This window comes from Terrapene carolina, unplaced genomic scaffold, assembly GCF_002925995.2.
Source record: "Terrapene carolina triunguis isolate 2854851 unplaced genomic scaffold, T_m_triunguis-2.0 Scaffold629, whole genome shotgun sequence".
Taxonomy (NCBI): Eukaryota; Metazoa; Chordata; order Testudines; family Emydidae; genus Terrapene; species Terrapene triunguis.
In genome coordinates, this window is record NW_020664980.1 from 1,873,800 (window position 1) to 1,896,558 (window position 22,759).

The following is a 22,759-nucleotide window of genomic DNA, read 5'->3' on the forward strand; positions in this document are numbered from 1 at the left end:
TTTTCATATCTGAAACCAATGCCCTCTTCCTTAAAAATAACCGCTCTTCATGGCAGAGGCATGTTTTATTTGTTGGATATCTTGGCGAGGTTTCAAAAGGAGTAACTAAGCTGCTGCAAAACTTTCTCAGTGACATCTTAAATGATTTTTTTCACTATGAAAATTTCATTATGAATTTGAAAATTGGTGTAAAAATTGCACTGGTTTGCTTAAAAGTGTCCCCCTTTAAAATGGCCCATTCCAAACAAAAATTAGATCATTCAAATCAAAAGGTGAATTCAAAAATTGACATCCCCAAATCAACATTTTTTTCATGTTTCGATGTAAAAATTACCCTTTGATTGAATCTCACAAACTAAAAAACAGAGTGCAAAATTCCCTGAAATGTAAGAACAAATGTTTCCTTGTAAAATTTTGCCATGAAATGTTCACCCGTTTTGCAGAGTTCTACGGCTGTTCAATAGGTTTCAGTCCGGTGATAATTTAGACACTATCAGCCCATAAACTCTGAACCAGTTACCCTTTTCTGGCCAAACAGTACCTACCAAGAGCTTGCAAGAGAAAACTACACTGCAGTATGACAGTGTAGTTATTCAGGAAGACATACATTTGTTCAAAGTTTTCAAATGATGAAATGAAAAATATGAAATATTTTAAAACATGCCATATCACACTTTGGCAGACATTTTAAAAACTGAGATGCAGAGGGCAAAACTGGTTAGAAAATGCACTGGAATAGTTTCTGCTTTCATCTATTACATTTTAGAAGTGAGTGATTAGTTATGGAAGTCCATTTTGGTTTAATATGAATTATATTTCAATCATAAGGAATATATACCCTAAAAGTAGTGTGATGAGGCAAGACCAGATGGCTACAGTAAAGTAGTGAGGAACAGGTATGTTAGCCCGAGGCTAAACAAATCCCTGGTACCATGGTAACCAAATGGCAGTTGCTCCAGGTTAATCAAAACACCTGGGGCCAATTAAGATACAGAATGGGAAGAGACTGTCTAGGAAGGAGTACGGCAGAAAGGGATCTAGGGGTTATAGTGGACCACAAGCTAAATATGAGTCAACAGTGTGATGCTGTTGCAAAAAAAGCAAACATGATTCTGGGATGTATTAACAGGTGTGTTGTGAGCAAGACACGAGAAGTCATTCTTCCGCTCTACTCTGCTCTGGTTAGGCCTCAGCTGGAGTATTGTGTCCAGTTCTGGGCACCGCATTTCAAGAAAGATGTGGAGAAATTGGAAAGGGTCCAGAGAAGAGCAACAAGAATGATTAAAGGTCTTGAGAACATGACCTATGAAGGAAGGCTGAAAGAATTGGGTTTGTTTAGTTTGGAAAAGAGAAGACTGAGAGGGGACATGATAGCAGTTTTCAGGTATCTAAAAGGGTGTCATAAGGAGGAGGGAGAAAACTTGTTCACCTTAGCCTCTGAGGATAGAACAAGAAGCAATGGGCTTAAACTGCAGCAAGGGAGGTCTAGGTTAGACATTAGGAAAAAGTTCTTAACTGTCAGGGTGGTTAAACACTGGAATAAATTGCCTAGGGAGGTTGTGGAATCTCCATCTCTGGAGATATTTAAGAGTAAGTTAGATAAATGCCTATCAGGGATGGTCTAGACAGTATTTGGTCCTGCCATGCGGGCAGGGGACTGGACTCGATGACCTCTCGAGGTCCCTTCCAGTCCTAGAATCTATGAATCTATGAATCTAAGATCCTTCTAGAAGGCAGTGGAGAAAGCTAGATTGATTGGGACACCTGAAGCCAATCAAGGACTGGCTGGAACTAGTTAAAAGCCTCCCAGTTAGTCAGTGCGGTGTGGGTGTCAGGAGCTATAGGAGGGAGACTGTGCTGTTGGAGGAACGAAGTACTATGAATCCATATCAGGTGCAAGGAAGGAGATCCTGAGGTAACTGTGAAGAAGATATTGAGTGGGGGCTGCTGTGGGGAAGTAGCCCAGGGAATTGTACATGTCCCATTTCCAAAAAGTCAGCTTCCATAGCTGCTAATTTTAGGGTCCCTAGGCTGGAGCCTGGAGTAGAGGGTGGGCCCGGGCTCCCCCCTCCCCTCCCTGATTAATCACTGATACTGGCAGACAACAGAGACTGTGTGAGGGAGGGTTGTTTCTCCTCACCTCCCTTGCTGGCTTATGATGAAAATGGCTCAGTAGACTGTGACCCTTGCCTCTAGAGAGAGAAGGGCTATGTGGAGGGTCACAGTGAGCCTCTGAGGTTAGCAAAATCTGTCAGGACACGCAGGACCCACGGAGTCAAGGACAGAACTTTGTCACAGTAGTTAATTTTTGTAATAAATATTTTATTGAGGGGAAAAAAAGAATGGCCCAAACCAAAACCCTGGATATCACAAGTCCAAACTTTCAGTGAATTTGAATCTGAACTCAGTGCTCTAGGCCCAAATCTAAAAAAGGGACAGATAACAAGAGAAAGATATGTGCCCCCCTGGAATTAGTTCCACACTCCATCCCTCTCCATGGGTAAAAATCACACATTTAGAGGCCCAGAACAGGGCATATGCATCACTTAAATTCCATTTAATCGCCCAAAACAAGGCTTAAATCGGACACAGGATTTATACCGGCCCTCTACAGGAGTGAATTTCATCCCATAAGGAGGAGAATACAGCTAATCACTAAGCCTCGAATATGCTTGACAACACTACGCAGTGAATAAAATCAACAGCAGCTATACTTTCAGAGGAGAACAGAAGAAGCACCTGATATCAAGGGAAGAGTAAGAAGGTAACACAGTGGTCCATGCACTTTACAAAGTTTCAAGAAGGACTGTGTTTATCCTCATGAAACTGGGTTAATTACTTCTCTAATCATAAGAGTTTTTGTAATTGTTTCAAAGCCTGAATTTTCCAGCTGTGTTATGGTTTTTTCGATTGCCCAGAAGGTTGATTATTCATAAATATGTTTATCAAGAGGAATGGCCAAAAGGGAATTCCCAGCCAGATGGTGTAAGAGTTTCCCAGAAGCAGGGCAATATTTGCTAGTAACCATGTGGTATTCTCTAATATGGCGTCTATGAAAATTGCAAAGCAAAAAATGATTTTTACCCCACACAAAAGGATTAATCGAATTTCACGACGTACTTAATGGCTCTTGAAGATCAATGTAAATTTCTTCAAGTGGTGGTTTTATTTCATTGCTTTTAATTTTATTAAACCTATGAAATTATGGTTGCTGAAGGGTGAAACAATAATAAAATAACCCGAACCTACACTGATAAAAGACAGTTACCTTTTCCGGTGTTCTTCGAGATGTGTTGCTCATGTCCATTCCATATTAGATGTATGTGCTCACCACATGCACCGGTGCCAGAAGTTTTTCCCTTAGCAGTATCCGTAGGGGACCGACTCTGGAGTGGCGCCTGTATGGTGCAGTATAAGGAGCGCTGCTGGCTCCCCACACCCTTGGTTCCTTCTTGCCGGAAACTCCGACAGTGGGGAAGGAGGGTGGGTCGTGGAATGGACATGAGCAACACATCTCAAAGAACACCAGTTACGGAACAGGTAACTGTCTTTTCTTCTTCAAGTGCTTGCTCATGTCCATTCCATATTAGGTGACCCCAAAGCAGTACCCCTGGAGGTGGGTAGGAGCTAATGGACATGTAGATTACAACACAGCTCTGCTGAACCCAGCGTCGTCCCTGGCCTGCTGAGAGATGGCATAACAAGCCATGAACGTGTGAACAGAGGACCATGTTACAGCTCTACACATGTCCTGGATAGGGATGTGCGCCAGGAAGGCTGCCAAAGACGCCTGAACTCTCGTTGAGTGGGCTCTGACAATCAGCGGCGGCAGAACCCCCGCCAGGTCATAACTGGTCCTTATGCACGAGGTGATCCAATTGGAAATCCTCTGCGCAGACACCGGAAGGCCTTTCACCCTGTCTGCCGTAGCGATGAAGAGCTGAGTTGATTTACGGAAAGGCTCGATACGTTCAAAGTAAAAAGCCAAGGCCCTCCAGATGTCCAGGGCGTGAAGACGCCTTTCTTCACTGGTCCTGTGTGGTTTGGGACAGAACACAGGGAGGAAGATGTCCTGGTTCATATGGAAGGTAGACACCACCTTTGGCAGGAAGGCCAGGTGGGGCTGCAACTGAACCTTGTCTTTGTAGAAGACAGTGTATGGCGGTTCTGAGGTCAAGGCTTTAATCTCAGAGACTTGTCTCACCAACGTCACCGCCACCAGGTGGGAAAGGGAGCAAAAGCCCAGCGGCTCAAAGGGCAAGCCGGTGAGCCTAGAGAGGACCAAGTTAAGATCCCACTGTGGGACAGGAGTCTGTACCTGCGGGAAGAGTCTCTCGAGCCCTCTCAAGAATCTGACTGTCATGTCATGAGAAAACATCGTCTGTCCTTGGATCGGCGGGTGAAAAGCGGAGATGGCCGCAAGTTGAACTCTAATGGAAGGGAGTAGGTAGTCTAGACAGGACATCCTGTATGGAAGAACGTGAGGGAGAGACGCCATGTTCAGATGCCCAGCGGGAAAACCTCGTCCACTTGGCCAGGTAAGTCAGTCTGGTTGAGGGCTTCCTGCTTCCCAGGAGGACCTGTTGAACCTCTTCCTGTGGTCCTGTGACAACAGGTCCTGTTGGTTGGGCAGGGGCCAGGGAGGGGCCACTGCCAGGTTCATGAGCATGCCGAACCAGTGCTGGTGAGGCCACGTCAGGGTGATCATGATACCTGCACCTTGTCTCTCTTGATCTTGGCCAGGACTCTGCTGATGAGTGGAATCAGAAGGAACGCGTACATCAGGCTCCCTGACCGCGATAGGAGGAAGACATTGGAGAGGGAGCCCTTGTCCAGACCTTGCCGAGAACAAAACCAGTGGCATTTCCTGTTCTGTCTGGTCCACTTGGAGAGTTCCCCACCTTTGGAAGATCATGCAGGCTACCTCTGGATGGAGCAACCACTCGTGGTGAGAGGAGAAGTCCCTGCTGAGCTGGTCCACCAGCGTATTCTTGACGCCGGGAAGGTGACAAGCTTCCAGGTGGATTTCGTGGCTGATGCAGAAGTCCCATAGACGGAGCGGCTCCTGACAGAGAGCCAACAAGCACACTCCCCCTTGCCTGTTGATGTGGAACATTGAGGCTGTGTTGTCCGTCAGGACTCGTACCACCTTGCCCGACAGGTGGGGCCAGAAGACTCCGCACGCCAGCCGGACCACTCTGAGTTCTTTGACATTTATGTGCAACTTTACCTCCTCCAGGGACCACATCCCTTGTGTCTGGAGGTCGCCGAGATGCGCCCCCCCCAGCCAAGGCCAGAGGCGTCCGACACCAACTCAATGGAGTGTGGAGGGTTTTCGAACAGAACCCCTTCCAGGACTGTCCTGTTGTCAGTCCACCATCACAGCGAGGTAAGTATCATCTGGGGAATGGTAACGATCTTTTTCAGGGGTCCCAGGACTGCTGCATGGGCCGTATCCAGAGCCTAGCGTGGCAGACAAGGTAAGTTCACTCTGCCATGTGACCCAGCAGGCGCAGACAGACGCTGGCTGTTGTCAGAGGGAACGCAGAGACTGACGAACCTCATTGCGGAAATGTCTGGAACCTTTCCAGCGACAGGAACACTTTAGCGCAGGTCGAGTCGAGGACCACTCCGATGAACTATATCCTCTGCACCGGCACTAACATTGACTTTTTGTCGTTTACCAGGTGGCCCAGGGAGCAGAACCTGGCTTGCAGCACCATGACATCCCTTTGGACTTGAGACCTGGAGCTGCCCTTGACTAGCCAGTCGTCGAGGTACGGGTAGATCTGGATACCCCGGCACCTGAGGTAACCAGCTACCATCGACATACACTTGGTAAACACTCTCGGTGCTGTCACCAGGCCGAACGGGAGGATTAAAACTGCAATTAATCGCAATTAATTTTTTTTTAGTTAATCGTGTGAGTTAACTGCGATTAATCAACAGATCTAGTTTATGTCCGTTACCAATCTTGGCCATATTACTGAATGCATCTCACCTGAGGAAACTATACAAAATCTGAGATCTAGTGGAGCTGATGAGAGATACCAGGAGGGAAGAAAAGGAAATGCACAAAACTCAGTGTAAAGTTAAATTACAAAAGAATCTGAGAAGAAAATATTTGCACCTGTTGGAAGACAGTATTTCAGCAGGAAAAGAAAACATTTGAGAAGTCAACATTGCATAGTCTGAGCAAAAATAAGGTCCTTAGTAAAGTTTGGTTTGCTAATGAAAAATACACAGGCTGCTGTAATACGTGGATTTCTTTTTTAATTTGCTTCCATTCAAAACAAATCATTACAGAAGTGCCCCTACAGAAGTGATCTCTTAACAGTTTATTTAATATCTTTGTTTTAAAAAAAATGCATTCCATACGATAGGGTTTTGTTTTGTCAATGGGAAAAACTATTTCCATAACAAGTGAAGAAAGGGAATACTCCCTACTGCAAGAGAAAACTCACAACTGATATTCCTGCTGTATGCACTTGATTGACTTTACAAGACATTACCTGGTTTTAATAAGCTAATTACACCACATCCCTCACTTGCTCTGGGACTGAGCCAGGCACCTTGAAATTTAATACAGCATATGGAAATCACAAAGAACACCCTTCAGTCACAATGAAAATAACCCTTTAACTGTGGAGTGCTTGCAACCAGGCCCGCGGTTCCAGTGAGAACAATCTAAAGGCTAGGATTTAAGCCTTTTTAAAATATAATCTATTAAAAAAAAAAAAAGTATGGTTCACAGAGTCATCTTTATCTTGGAAAAAAGAAAATGTGTATAATCATAATACTAAATCATTTGCACCGGCACAGCATCTTTCATCTGAGCAACTCACAATGATTCACAAACACCAATTGACTACGTCTTGGAACCCCCCGTGAGATGGGTAAGAGAAATATAAAGATCAATTCACCATCACTGAAATACCACTTCCAGAATCGAATGCAGCGGGTGGGTTTTTTCTTTTATTAAACAATGCAACGGTCCACAGTACCTAATACACCACAGTTCAAATCATAAAGGCCAGGGTGTCAAAAGTGTGGATTCTTGGTAAATGAAAAATTTTAATAACCACTGCTATCATGTTTTCAATAATTTTTTTTATAATATAATTTGATTTTTTCTTTAAAAAAAAATCACAAAAAGAGAGAGAAAAAACAGGCCCTTTTCTAACCCTTTGAAATGAAAACACCTTCAAAATTTTGAAATATTTAATTAAAAATTGTTTTTCTTTTTTTGACCAGCTTTACTAATTATTTAGGGTTAAATATGATGTATTACCATTGGGTCCAGTTCTGATCTCACTCACTCTGGTATGCAATCTGTGGGGTCCCACCAGTGTCAGTGAGATCAGAATCAGTCCCTAACGTCTACACATTAATTAATATTTTCCACTTTCCTTAAAAATACGTGCGCCAACATTTCAAGCCATCAGTCTTTGTCTTTGCTGCCTCAGCACAGCTTTGCTCATACAAAGTAAACAATTATCTGCACATCTCCTGAGGTTCCCAATTACAGATGCGGTACTCCTCTGCTCAGTCACTCTATCAATTTAATGTCGTCCCCTCGGGGTACAGTGATAATTATACGACCTGCAAAATCTTGCAATTGGCCAAGTATGTTTCATCGTATTACATGTACCTCGAACAGCCCCAGCTGCAGCTCCAATTGCATGTCATGCTCCTTAAGGGTGGCTTCCGCTTCTTGTGAATGTTTCTGGAGCAGAGAGGCTGGTTTCTTCAGGGCTTAGTGCATTTGTTCTCAGGCATTAAGGAGCCCTGGCTCAATTGAACTATTGCTCGGCTGGAGGCCATTCAAAGCCCTCTGGAGATGGTGTGGTCATGCCACTGGAATTCTGACTGTAATGTAACTTTCAATTGCAAGTGCAGAAAGTGGACAGTAAAGGAAGGCAAATGGAAATTCTTCTAATTTAGGGCCACATCTTGCCCGAAACCTTGGGAGTTATTTATTGGGAGGACACATATTTGTTCAGAGCCTCGTATATATTTGAAAAGTCATCCTGTGCTGGCCCAGGTGGGGAAACGTGGGCTGGAATGTATGCTGCTGTTTTCCTTTAAAAAGAGGCAGAGTGCCTCTGCATAGCAGAAAGTTCAGCAGCACATGTGCTGGGATGTGGACCATGCCCCAAGATGGCTGACCATGACATATAATCTTTTGATCTGTAAATGGCACGTGTTTGCTCTGAAGACACTTGAAAAGAATAAATATGGAACCTGAGATGGTATTTCCTGCAGTCACTTTTCTGACTACGGGCTAGTTCTTACCTAGTGTAAGCCCAAGTCAGATGTTGGCACATCACTGCAATTTATAGGAAAAACCTGAAGCAAATAAATCAAATACTTGTTGGACTTTAGTCTTCGCAAGTTTCAATTACATTAGATTAAGGCCTGTCTTATGTGAGTGTTTCTTCCTTTTACAATGCACATTTTAGGGATTAGATCTGTATATTCCTAAACAGTGTTTATTGGAAAGACAGAATGACATATTGCACTCTGCAGTCTATTTGAAAAAACATGTGTGGAAACTGTGGATGAGAAGAGATGCATAGTTTTGCTGCATATGTTTTCTGTCCCAGAGTATATCCTCTCTGCTAAAGGTCTGATGAAGGGTAGTAAGCAAACAACTCCCCACAGGCAAGCAACTCCTAGTTAGTGCATGTATATGTGCAGTGTTTAGCCATCCTCTAATGAACTGTAGCTCCATAGAGATGGAATGACAAACAAGGCCAGACTGGTTTAGTTTTGTTTTTTTCTATTGCCATTCGAAGGCGGGTTGAGTCCTGATAGCAGCTGTTGATATAAGTTAATCATAAAAAATGGCCATAGAGGGACCCGTGAAAGTTGGACTGGTGTGGTTCTTTTGTGCAGGGCAGCACACAGGGTGATGCGAACCCCTCATGAGGAGCACAGCCCAGCTTTGTCAGCTTGTGAGGGAAGTGCAGGAGTGAGCCAAGGATCCTCTGGCCCCTAACCCTACAGTGGGAAGCATGTATGGGAGCAGAGGGTTGCTTCTTGCTTTCTCCCATGCTACCACTTGTGTATGGGAGGAGCTCTCTGAAAAAATCCAGAAGGCCACTACATTGTCCTCCTTTAAATCTCTCCTTAAAACACCCCATGCCTGGATGCACAACACTCAACAGTGGTTAAGTCAAGGGGCAGCTGGTGTGACCGCTGCTTATCACACAAATCGTGAACTGTCTCTGTTGCCTGGTGCTCCCTCCTGTTTGTTGAATCAAACCTGTTGCCTTTTGTTTTATACTGCAAACTCTTTCGGACAGGACCATCTTCTTGGTATAACGTGTTCAGTCCCTAGCACTTGACTGGGGCCTCTAGGAACTACCACAGAGAAATAAATTAATAACATCAACTATTATACCCACAATGTCAACCTGAGAGTTAGGATTTCTCCCCACTGCTCCCTTATGCACATGCTCAGCCCAGCTACTCAAGCCAAGCACTGGCCTGAGGCTTTGGCACTTAGTGCCTAGTACAAATGCCAGTACTAGTACTGTATACCAGTACTAGTACAGTGCCTAGTACTACCTGCCTCGGCAAATAAGGGAACTTGATAGGGCCAGCGGCAAGGGAGGGAGATAGTGAGGAGGGGTGCTGATTGGCCAGCATTCCCCAGCTCCCAGAATTTAACCTGGAACGGCGGCCATGTGGAGCATCTTTTGGCTCTATGGGCGATAGGCAAGATGTGCACCTGCCCGGTTAATGTTTAATAAAAGTTGCGGGCTGCCACTAAAATCCATCCATGTGTCTGTCCTCATCTCGCCGCTGTGTCCATACCAAAGAAACCTTATCCCCTACTTCACAATGTATAATTCATACTCATCCATTATTTGGTGGCTGGTGAGCAGGTGCAGGGTAGAGACGCTAACCCAATACCCTCATTACCACTCTACAGTTTTGTTTCCCAGAGCAAGGTGGTGTCTGTGGGTAAGTGAGTTTGAAAGGGGCAGCTGAACTGTGCCTGGTTGCAGAGAGCTCGATGCATCACAAAGCAGAAATCCAGGCATGTGTTAAAACAAAAGAAAAAGAAAGAAAAAATAAAACTACTGAGAAAATAGGAGCTCTAACATGCCAGTGCCAGTCTCAAGCTGCAAGAAGAGCTGAACTTTTCAACAGGGCTGGGATTCTTCTTAATTGAGGGGTGAATTATTCCTATGAGAATATTAAAAAGCCAGGCCTTTTGCTGTTTGTCACATTTGTAAAATATCAGACTCAAAGGTATTTTAAGCTTCACTGTCTCCTGAGTAGGATGTTCCTTCCCTGTCTAGTGACGCTGACTCATTCTAACGTTCATTAATATATTGGGGTTTTTTTTTTTTACTATATTGTGTTCTTAATCATATTGTATTCTAAATTTTGTGCAGTGCCTTGTTTCTACAGCTTCGCACCTCAGAGTTTCTTGCTGAGCTGATTTCATGGAATTATTATTATTATATAAATCTTATTGTAGCAAATTTTAAATTCATTCTCTTCTTCCCTTTTTTATATTCCTTAGCTGTGTTCTCTATTAACAGATATTCATTCCAAAGGCCTCTGGTGTGTTATGTTAGTAATGCATACTGTAGCAGAAGCAGGAAGTAACAATACTTTGATGCAACCAATTTATCCATTTAAAGCCAAATCCTACAGTCCTCACTCAAACAAAATTCCACTGGATTAATTGTTTTTTTGCCTGAGTAAAGACTGAAAATCTTTAGTGGATTTCTACTGAACCTGTCATTGGAATAACACATTACACCAGAAACTCATGTGCTACCAAGGCCAATCAAAAGAATCAGTAGGCATCTGCTGGTCATTTGAAAACAACACGCAAGCAGTGAGATTCCACTGAATGGAACATACGATCAGTGTTGCAGGCCTCTTGCCATAACAGAAGATCATGTGGAAGAATAAGGGGAACTTATGCCTCTCGCGATTCTAAATGATCATTTACAGCTAACTGATTTAAACCTCCCTACATTCTTTGCCATCAGAATGGCAAACTGATTTATATGGTCACGCAAAATAAGAGGCACCAGTGAAAGTATTCAACATATTCATAAATGATCTGGAAAAGGCGGTGAACAGTGAGGTAGCAAAATTTGCAGATGATACAAAATTACTGAAGATAGGTAAGCCCAAAACGGACTGCAAAGAGTTACAAAGGGATCTCATAAAACTGGGTGACTCTGCTTCAAAATGGCAGATGAAATTCAGTGTTGATATGCGCAAAGTAATGCACATTGGAAAAAATAATCCCAACTGTACATACAAAACGATGGGGTCTAAATGAGCTGTTACCACTGAAGAAAGAGATCTTGGAGTCATTGTGGATAGTTCTCTGAAAACATTTCCTCAACGTGCAGCAGCAATCAAAAAAAGCTACTGGATTATTAGGAACCACCAGGAAAGTAATAGATAATAAGATAGAAAATATCATAATGCCACTATATAAATCCATGGTACGCCCACACCTTGAATTCTGCACGTAGTTCTGGTTACCCCATCCAAAAAAAGATATATTAGATGGAAAAGGTTCAGTGACGGGCAACAAAAATGAGGGGTATTGAACAGCTTCTATATAAGAAGAAATTAAAAAGACTGGGACTTATCAGCTAAGAAGAGAGACGACTAAGCAGGGATATGATAGAAGTTTATAAAATCATGAGTGTTGTGGAGAAAGTGAATAAGGAAGTGTTATTTACCATATCACATAACACAAGCACCAGGGGTTACCCAATGAAATCAATAGACAGCAGGATAAAAACTAACATAACGATGTACTTCTTCAACCTGTGGAACTCATTGCCAGGGGATGCTGTGAAGGCCAAAAGTATAACTGGGTTCAAAGAGGAATTAGATAAGTTCATGGAGGATAGGTCCATCAATAGCTATTAGTCCAGGTGGCCAGGAATGCAACCCCATGCTCTGGGTGTCCTAACCTCTGATTGACAGAAGCTGGGACTGGACGATGGGATCACTCGATAATTACCCTGTTCTGTGCATTCCCTCTGAAGCATCTGGCACTGGCCACTGTTGGAAGAGCGGATACTGGGCTAGATGGATGATTGGTCTGACCCAGTATGGCTGTTCTTATGTAAGGTATCACTAGGGTGGTCTATCCTTGTATTGAAGTTATTGAAAGCTCCAAGGAAAACACAGAGTACCACAGGGCTGGCATTAGTGATTCAGTAGATGACATTTGTTCCTCTCAGTCAGTACTGAACCAATGTCCTAACATGATATTAGGCAGCCGTCTGTTGATGGAAATGGCATCTTTGAGATAAATTGTTAAAACAACATCTGGATAACTTGTGGCTATTAAAGATTTCATGGCACTGTTCTCAAGAGTAGGGTGCTAACCGAGATCCTAGCTACATTTTATTTTAGGTCATTTTCACTTCTCTCTCTTGGTACTTCTATGCCTTCCCCCCTCCACCAATCACTGTAGCATCTAAGCGCCTACATAAGCTCCCAAAGTAATTGTAACTGGGCAGGGTGTATCCTTTACTTCCTGACTTAAATTGTTGCATGTTATTTGCTGTGCACTGAAAAACAAACAGTGGCTGTGCTTCTCCCCTGTGATGGCTGCATTTCAATGTAGAATGACTTGAACCTTGTGTACAGTTTGTACATCAGATTATTAGGTTTGTAAAGATATTTGTGATCATTCAGAATGAGAGGTAATAGAAATATGTGTTATTATAAACTGAAAGAGAGAAAAATTCTCTGCTGATATAAATGGCCATAGCTCCATTGACTTAAATGGAGTTTCATCCATTTATACCAGCAGAGAATATGGTCATGATGTACAAATGCAGCATATTGGCCAATTCCTATTATTTTGATTAAAACAGTGAGTTTTACAGAGAGAAGGAAGGCATCAGATTCACCCTATGGCATCACATTTACTGTATTTTTATAACTAGTTGTCTAATTAAGCTGTATCATTGTTCCAGAAGTTAAAAAAAATCCCACCAGTAATGTCTGCATTTGGAGCCTGACATTACTGCCTCTTTGAGGTAAAACATACCAAATATCAATCATAATGGGATTGTGATGGAAAGTGACCTATCACTTCTCTGTACTGCATACACTATTTTTTAATCTCACATTAGTAATTCAGTCAATAATAATTTTTTTTTTAAATCAGACTTTAAAAGACAAATATACATTCTTCTTTGGTAGTGTTCAGTTGTAATAATTAGTTTCCATGAAATTATTCTTCTGAGGGATGGTTGCAATTAGGCCCTGAGGGCTGATTGTAATTAGTTTTGTTATTCTTATGGGTATTTTTAAAAGCAAGTAATCACTTCCTCCAAATTTTGAACATTCCCTGCCACCCAACATAGCTGAATAAAGCAAGCAAAGGAAAGGAATCAGAACAGGAGATGTGGAAATTCAAGGTCACCTTCAAGATCACCTGTTATCAAAGTTCTCTTTTTCCCCCTTGTGATAGATACCTTGCAGAGCAGGTGGTATCCTGTGAACCGCAGGGGCAGTTTCCTTCTGCCATATACTACTACCCTGTATCCTACTGGAGCTACCATTCATGCTTACAGAAATACCACATAGACATAAGACAGTAGAAGGTCTTTCATTGGTTGGAAGAACTTAAATTGTGCTTCATTGGCCATGCACAAACTCCAGTGAGAAATTCCCAACATTGAGAGAGGCATTTAATTCACATATAGGAGAAGGGGCATTTATTTCCATTCCTCTTCCTTCTGTTTCTTACAGAGAGTTAGCCCTATTGCCTACAACTTCAAATGCAACAACAGAGGTCCCAATAGAGGTGCCTTCTCTCCACTGCATTTCCTTCAATGGATAGGTCTGACATTGAGGAGCTGGAGATAATTAAATCTAGTAGTTATATCTTCTTGCAGGATGAGTGGAAAAATATTCTATGGTGTCTGCCTAAGGGAGGGAAATAGCGTGCTCTCCGCATTAGAAATATTTAAAACCTTAAACTTCTCTAAGGAAAGATTTCAGGAAGACACAAATATGAGTTTTCTGCCCTGTCCCTAAGCTTCTGCTTCTCCTTCCATATCAGTGAGGGACAAGACAGATGAGTACTGTTATATCCACTCTCGTTTGTCAGGAAAGGGGAGCCATCTGCAGTCCCTTACATAGAACATTTCCTCTAGCTTTGACTCTCTACCTCATCCTGATGCTCCACATCCTGGGCACCCTCCTCCCAACCAAGGCAGCCTGGAAAAGACTTCCTTAATAGTCTGTCCATGCTCCTACAAGTTTCACTGTTGAATGATGTGAGGTGTTCCAGAAGCTATGTATCCCACACTGACCTGGGTGGAATGAAGCAGATGACTTAATATACCTTTTTCACTTCTAATTTCTATAGCTATACATTGCCTCCAAAGTGCTTCCCAAACCTGAGCAGTGGGAAAGACCTGAACCAAGAAAAGTTGGCCAAAGTACAGTTTAAAACAATTATTTTGTAAAAATGCAACTTGGACCCAGACATGGTCAAGTGGTTAGAACTTGAAGCCTTTCTCAGGAGTCCTGATTCTGCTACTGACTTCTGTAGGATACAGGGCAAGTTGCTTAACTTCACTAGGCTTCAATTTCCCTTTGTGTTAAAAGGAGATAAAAATACTTCCTTGGTAAGGCACTCTGAGGTTCTCTAGTAAAAGTCACCATACAGGTGGCTAGGTATTATTATTTTCTGAACATGATCACATTTACTTTCCAACAATGATTTCCCTATCAAATTACCTCAGTTTACAAATTAAAACATTTTTCTTACAACTAACAGAGCAGGCTCCCCTGCTAACAGAAAATCAAGCTGTGCTCTTTCTGCTTTGTATATCATCAGCCATAAAGATTTATGAATCAGAATGTAGTGACTAACTTTGGAGCAATGATGCATGAGGCAGAACGGAATGCACCTTGCTCCACTTAGTGGATGGCATCGAAAATGAGTAAAGTTAGCAGCTGTGACTCAGAGATATTCAGTAACAAGCTGATGTCTTTTTCTCATAGCTAAGGTTTAAAACAAATCACCTCCACTGGTTCTGCCTCAACCATAAGGTAATGCGTACCAAGACACAACAACAGAATGTCAACATCAACCCACCTTTGAAGCCCATGACTGACCTGTGGATGATGTGTCTGCTCTGGAGATAGTCCAGTGCCAATGCCAGCTCACAGATAAAGAGTTTCACAGTGGCTTCTTGAAATCGAACATTTTGCTGTAGATGATAACGCAGATCTCCTCCAAGAAGTAGATCCACCACCATGAACATGTCCTCCTCATCTTGGAATGAGTACCTGAGAGAGTAGAAACACCATGCTACAGCCAAGTCTTGACTCAGGAGAGCTAATGTTCAAAGAAAAAGGGATCAAAAGTGCAGCCCTCAACAGCCACATCGGACCAAAATTATTACAGTGCTACATCCTGATATGGGGTTTTGTCACTCCCATTCATATGTTTGGACTATACTACGTTTTACAGACACATATGGTATGTATGTACTGCAATTAGACACTCGTGGCTGACCCGGCCAGCCGGCTCAGGCTGCAGGGCTGTTTCACTGCAGTGTCGACTTCTGGGCTCAGGCTGGAGCCCAGGCTCTAGAATCCTGTGAGGTGCCAGGGTCCCAGAGCCCGGACGTCTACACTGCAATGAAACAGCCCAGCAGCCCGAACCCGAGTCAGCTGGTACCGGCCAGCCGTGGGTGTCTAATTGCAGGGTAGACATAGCCTACGGGCCCAATCCAGAATGGTGCTGAGCACCTCTTGCAATCCTGCTGAGCTGAGGGCATTCAGCATCACCTGAGACTGGGTCCCTCATTTTTCAAATTAGATCAATGTCTGTGTTTGATACTGTATGTAAGTTCATAGTATTAACACTAATCAGATTTGGGACAAATGTACTGATTACTGATGAAGACTTTGTCTCTCTATATACCTATCTAAATAGCTCTATACATCTTTACACATCTTTATATATGTATTTTTGAAGAAGGAATTGGTTCACAGCTGTCATTATTTCTAAATAGGAAAGTAATACTCAGGGTCAACAATCCAGTGCTTATGAGCAACCATAAAATAACAAAACAGCCTAGTGCTGGTGCATTCACAAATGTCGGAAGGGAGGTAAGATCAGCAAAGAAGCAGATTTTGTTTTCAAGCTTCCAAAGAGTTATTTTAGGGAAGAGGGAAAACTATTTTTAACAAATCGAAAAGAGACCTTGACAATACTGTTATTTTTCAAAGTGTGTTCTTTAATTTCAATAAGTCACAAGGCATACCGGTATGTGTAATTATGGCTGAATTACACACACTTCTATTTACATTTCTGTGGCAATTTCATGACTGGATTGATCTGGGCACATCTGTTTGGTTATCCAATTAACTACGCCCAGTGAGAGAGAGAGAGCAGCGGTTCATACCGTGCAGGTGCCCCTGAGTAAATACTGGCACAAGAATACAGAGAGTCCCACATCATCGTGCTGTGTACATACCTGAAAAACACAGACCAGCTACTAGCTACAGATGCTATCAAAGGTGACAGTCTAAAAGGCAACAACATGCCAATTTTTTTCTTAAACAGAAAGGGGCCCATCTAATTTTATTAGGAAAAGGAGATGTCTGACCCTGGGAATGAAAGCCATCCCTGTTCTAATACTGACTTCCCCTGTAACCTTGAACAAGTCACCTACATTAGCTGCCTGATTCCCCCATCCTTTAAATTACTACCTACTTCATAGTGGTGTTGTGAGGACAGTTAGTACACCTCTACCTCGATATAACGCTGTCAACGGGAGCCAAAAAAATCTTACTGCGTTATAGGTGAAACCGTGTTATATTGAACTTGCTTTGATCCACCGGAGTGCGTAGCCCCGCCCCCCCCCCAGAGCACTGCTTTACCGCGTTATATCCAAATTCGTGTCATATTGGGTGGCGTTATATTGAGGTAGTGGTGTAGTTGTAAAGTTGTGTCTGGAAAGTATTAAAAAGCCATTTTTCTAGATGAAAAGGTGTTTCAAACATTTAGGTAGAAGGATTTTTTTTTACATAGTAAAAAGTAGGTATTTCATTTGGGTAAAGTTCTGTCTCTTTTAAAAGCAGTGGCAGTGAACAGTAATTGTTCTGCTTAGGATCAGGTCATGAGCCTATTGTTCTGACAGGAAGGAAATAAAGCTCAAATGCAAAAATTCTGCATGTTTGACTGGACATAGTTAAATGCTTTGGGTAGTTTCAGGGTTATTTTCTCCAGTAGTGCCTTAGGGGCTCAGGAAATGAACATTTTTTCTTAACAATTTGTGCTTTTCCATTTAGCAAACAAGGATTCCCTTTTTTTAACATGTCCCTTCCCATTTGCCTCTAAACTCTCAACCCCACCTCAGCCTCAGTTGTGCTTCCAAACCATGGAGTTTGACATCAGCTTGGCCTTATTTGTGTACTCTATTTAGTTTGTGCAACAGCATCAACGCTGAAGTCAGCAGAACTGTTGTACTGCCCTTGTTAATGAACTGCGGCTCATCAGATAATTATAGGAGTATAAATGCACAACACGGTGATTTTATATAGCTCCACCATCAACATCAACCTTTCCTTGAAAATCTCAGTCTCTTAATTCCTAACATGGCCCATGTTAGCCAGGAACAGCAATTGCAGAGGAAATCCTGCTCAGTCATTGTCCCTCGGGCTGAAGCATTCTTTAGAGAATTTCATTGATAAACTCTAGCAAGTCTTGACTAAACATGCATGCACTGATATTTTTCAAAGTCTTATAATGTGGGCAAATTTGGGCAAACCGGCACAAGGATGGCAAAAGGCACATCACTGCCACACCCTGCCAAATGTCAAGTCCCTGCTCCAAAGCATGCAGGCATTAGAGTTTCTCAGCTAAGCAGTTAAAAAAAATCAGAATGCACAAAACAGCATATTTATCCCCCAATCTCATTGTCAGAAAAGGCTGGACCATTTTCCCTGAAGTTTTCCTAAAAAATTCAGACCTGAGGCAGACATCCAACATGGGGAATTTCAGCCCAAACTGTTGAAGTTTTGTAAAGTTAAAAGTAACTGAAAACAGAGTTTTAGAATGAAAGTGGGTATGGATATTGTTAGCTCTGCCTACAATACTGGGAGTCAAAACGATGGCTCAAGTAATCAATACTTTCCAGACGCTGAGCAGTCAGTGCTCACAGCAGGCTCCTGAATATAGAGATGAAAAATGCCTGATCTTGTGCCAAGAGATTCCCCCAGGAAACAGCATAAGCAAATAGGATGCTAAATCAGGTTCTGTCTTTGCTTAAAAGCAAAGCAGATTGCACAAACTTCAGCAACCAAACCAGGTGGCAGAGTTATGTAAATTTTCATCATACTGGAAGGCTTAAATCACTGTAAAACTGAGTCACAAAAAGCTCTGTAACACACACGCGTGCCTCTAAGAGTGGCTGATCACGGTCACTTTTTTTTTTTTAATTTATTATAAGAAAGGGTTTTTAAGTGAACGTTGTGCTTGCAAGAAGTTACAGCTGGACAAGGCAGTCCTGTGTTGGGCCACAGAACACATACGGAACAGGCAGCAGCAGTGTAAACTTTCCTCACAGCCTGCCCAAAAGCTGTTTTGATGGCACTAACTCTGTGGAGAGGAGGTTTCAGTCTTTGGCTCTGCTGGGACTGCCAACGAGGGTTCCAGTTAGGGCAGTTTTGTGGTGTATCTACTTGTCCACTAGCAACACAGCATTACCACCATGCCTGGAGTGTGACTCAGATTGGCTTTATGGAGGACTAAAAAATTCTGTTGGGAAAAAGGTCTATAAGAGATAAGACCAGTGAGCAATTCAGCTGGTGCTTCTCAACGCTGCTCCATACAGGGTTCTTCAGTCTGTGCAACAGTACAGGACAACCTGGGTGTCTATGCTAAAAAAGAGAGCCAATGGCTCCTCACTAACTAATCAGCCACAAAAGTCATCTTTCCACCCACTAATATTGAAAGCACTTCAGGCAGCAGCGCTCTCAGCCCCCGAGTTTATTTAGGTTGGGAAGTCGGATATTTCACTTGTGTGTGTCTACATTAGGTAATCTCTCTCCAAATCCTCAACAAAGTCCTCAGTGTGTTATGAAATAGGATCAATCCCTTCATATCTTGCCTCTCTGACAGCATTAGCTTAAAGAACATGGCCATTAGAGCATAGGTGCGGGAACTAAGGGTGCTGCGGATGCTCCCGCACCCTCTGGCTTGAAGTGGTTTCTATCATATGCAGGGTTTTCAGTTTGGTTCAGTGGCTCTCAGCACCCCCACTATATAAATTGTTCCAGCACTCCCCCATTAGATGGATCACAAGCATCTGCATCTCCTTTTTGCTATTCAGTACATAATCTGAGGTAGGTAAATCCTGCAGAATTTGGGTCGTGTGGGCTGCAACACAGTGACCAATAAAACACAGACACATCATAATTTTTATAGTATGTGGGGAGTACTGGGCATTCCCTAGAAACTGTGTTAGGATCCCCCAGAGCCACTAGCCATCATAATAGGAGCATCTGTGTTTCTCTCATCGGGGAAGAGTGCTTCTTTGTCCCCTTCTGCTGACCGGGCCATTGCTACTGCCGCTAACTATGGGAAACAAGTCTTTTAGCTCATGTGCTAGAGGCTCATGCCTGTAGATTAGTAGCTCCTGGGTTCAAACCCAGCTTTCAGCCCAGGTGGGGTGGGTTATATATGTCCCTGTTTCAGCGCAGCAGTCAGTAGTAGTAAGAACAGCAACATTTCAAATGTTTCTACTCCCTTTGGGGAGGGGGGGAGGAGGCTGAACTATGTAACAGAGGGAGTGGCTACCCAGTGTCCAGCGAGGGCAAGTGAGGAGGCCACCAGGACGTAGGCATGGCCTCGCTTCCCAAAACATAAACAAAGGGAGAGGGAGCAAATTGATTTGGCAGAGGGCAGCTCAGCAGGTGCGTATCGTGCAGGTAGTGGGGCTGGTCTGACTGAACAGCACAGCCTAGATCTGCTGCATATTTGTGGACCTGTGCAGTTGTTTTAGGTTCAGAGTAAAACCCTAAACTCACCCTTATTTTGGGAGGCTTGGCCTACAAACCTTTCCTACAGCCTCATGCAGGATACAACAGGCATTTGTTCCCTCTTTCGAGTAGTCAGGAATTGATGCCAGCAAATCTATATCAGCTAATAAAAAGTTTCTATTTATGAAATCCAATCGGGAGAACTTTACTGTTATTATTCTCCACGTACGCTCAGGAGGCATTAGGGAATAATACAAAAACCTGTAAACAGGCTACTGCTGATCACTATACCCTGGTGCACTTGTAACAAGTCACCAATGCAGTTACTTTGATGGTGCTAGGTAAAAAGTGGCAGTAAAAGCCAGGCTGTATGGACCCCAAATACTCCTGTATCTTGGAAGCCTGAGGGGGGATAAGGGATGCCATTTCCCCAGATAATGGTGTCTAGCCCCGGCTGGTTGGTCTACTGGAAATGCAGCATGGCATTAGCAATCTGGCCTGAGCTCTGAACTGGCAGTGCACCTGCTTTTGGCATCACTCTGCCAATTATGATGGGCTACCCTGTCTCCTCCTATGTAGACCCAAAGAATCCTATCAAAATCAGGAAGATGACACAGCATGAAGCCATAAGGTGGTGTACATAGCTGCACTCAAAATCACAATTAACACAACAAATAGGGTCTGGGTTTGTATAGGAATGACTAATTCACATGCATTTTCTGAGACTGGTTCCCAAGAGCTTGTTAATAGTGCAGTACCAGTTGCTCAGATAGGGGATGCAGATGTTATTTACTGCTCCAGTTTAAGTAGCTCCACTGGATGTCTTCATTTATCGCGTAAGGTTTCCTAAGTATCCCACAAGACAACTCTATTGATCAGCTGTGGGCAGCATCCTTCTATTGGCTATTCATGCTGGCATCTCATCAATTTGTTAGACCAGCAAACATCACCAAAACCAAGCAACCAAAATAATCCAGTGAAAAATGTGGTCCATGGATCGTAAGCAAAGCTTAGCTGTCATATTTTGGGGATGTGGCCACAAGGGAGCTGGAGGTAACCATAATTATGAGAGAAATGGTAAATTCCGAGGTTTTGCTTTGGAATGGTCTATGCATAAACATCACCTTTCATGTTGTGCTACTTGGGTTTGCATGGCTGAGTTCTGCTTTGAGTTCTCTATCCATCAAAATTATTACATTTCACCTGCTTTAGCACTGAAACGACATATCTCAGAGGATTTCAATAAGAAACCATAAATGAACTCAGAATCATTCCAAAGATTTGTGATCCTCAGTGGGTTTTGAGTTTTTAACTCAAAACTCCAAGTAACCAAGCAAGATTCCTACGGGTTTGGGTTTTGTTTTGAATGTTTTACCCCATTTGAAAATTACCTTTAGAGCTAATAAGTGTAATTACCCAGTATCCTGCAGGGACCTTCTAGTTATATGTTATTTACCAATTGACTCTATTAAGCTGCTATGTAATTAAAGGCAAGTCACATGATATCTAAGCCCCTGACAATTGGAAATGTTATTGATGTCCTAATAAAATTATTGTCTGGCTTTAACAGTAACAGAGCCTTATTTAAACCTTCGTTCCACTGTGCTATTGCAGGAAAACATGCTGAATCAAATGAAAATGGAAGGATTAAGATGTCTTATCATTGTGTTGATCAATCCCAGTGCTGATGGCTGGCAAACCACTGAAAACAGGCTGTATAGGCTGCATTGATCAAATATGCTTAAAGGAAAAAGACTGTTTTATGCGCACATTTCCCAAAGAGAGATCTGAGTTTCTGCAATAAAATCTGAATTGTGGTGGATTTTTTTTTCTGTCCACTGAACAAAGGCTTTTATCTTTGCTGAATAGCATTAGTTCAGCAAATATCAATAAGGTTTTAAGGCTGGCTTTTGATGGCATAGAATAAACCACAAAATAGCAACCGGGAGGCAGGGGGGAGCAAAGGGAGGGACAGGAAAGATGAAGACCAACATTGATCGAGATTAAGATTGATCTACCGAGGTACTTAGTGGGTGATGCATGCTTCTACCCCACTCTTTAATATTAGATTTCTGGTTATCTGCTGCCAAGAGGGAGCCAGTTTGAATAACATCCAGTCCTTTCACCAAGGCTATCAATCACATTAGCGCAGGAAGTTAACGCACTCTGCATTAAAAGCCAGCAATGTTTCTTTATTCCAGCCATGGGGCTGGTGCTTGTTTAATAGCTTGAGAGGCCCAATCCTGCAGAGTTGAAATCAGTGGGAGTTATGGGTGCTCTGCACCTCCGAGGATCAAGCTTCATTTATTGTAAACTGGGGCATTATAAATGCCACAGAGGAAGCATATCGTGTCAATTTTCTAAAGACTATATTCGGCCTTTGTATGTCTGGGAGACCAGTGATTGTCTAACCCAGGGGTCGGCAACGTTTGGCACGTGGCTCGCCAGGGTGAGCACCCTGGCGGGCCAGGCCAGTTTATTTACCTGCTGATGTGGCAGGTTCGGCCGATCGCGGCCCCCACTGGCCGTGGTTCGCCGTCCCGGGCCAATGGGGGTGGCGGGAAGCCGCAGCCAGCACATCCCTCGGCCCGCGCCGTTTCTCGCCGCCCCCATTGGCCCGGGACGGCGAACCACGGCGAGTGGGGGCCGCGATCGGCCGAACCTGCCGCGTCAGCAGGTAAATAAACTGGCCCATCCCGTCAGGGTGCTTACCCTGGCGAGCCATGTGCCAAACATTGCC

The 22,759-nt window shown here is 43.2% G+C and overlaps 1 protein-coding gene across 3 annotated transcripts in view; it reads right to left on the reverse strand.

Moving 5' to 3' along the window:
- Positions 1-22,759, reverse strand: part of STK32A (serine/threonine kinase 32A) — a 90,072-nt gene that overhangs the window by 41,985 nt on the left and 25,328 nt on the right. For all 3 annotated transcript variants that reach the window (XM_026659458.1, XM_026659455.1, XM_026659454.1), the window contains one exon: positions 15,142-15,315. In XM_026659458.1, the coding sequence (XP_026515243.1) occupies positions 15,142-15,315 (174 nt within the window). The remainder of the gene's footprint in view (positions 1-15,141; positions 15,316-22,759) is intronic.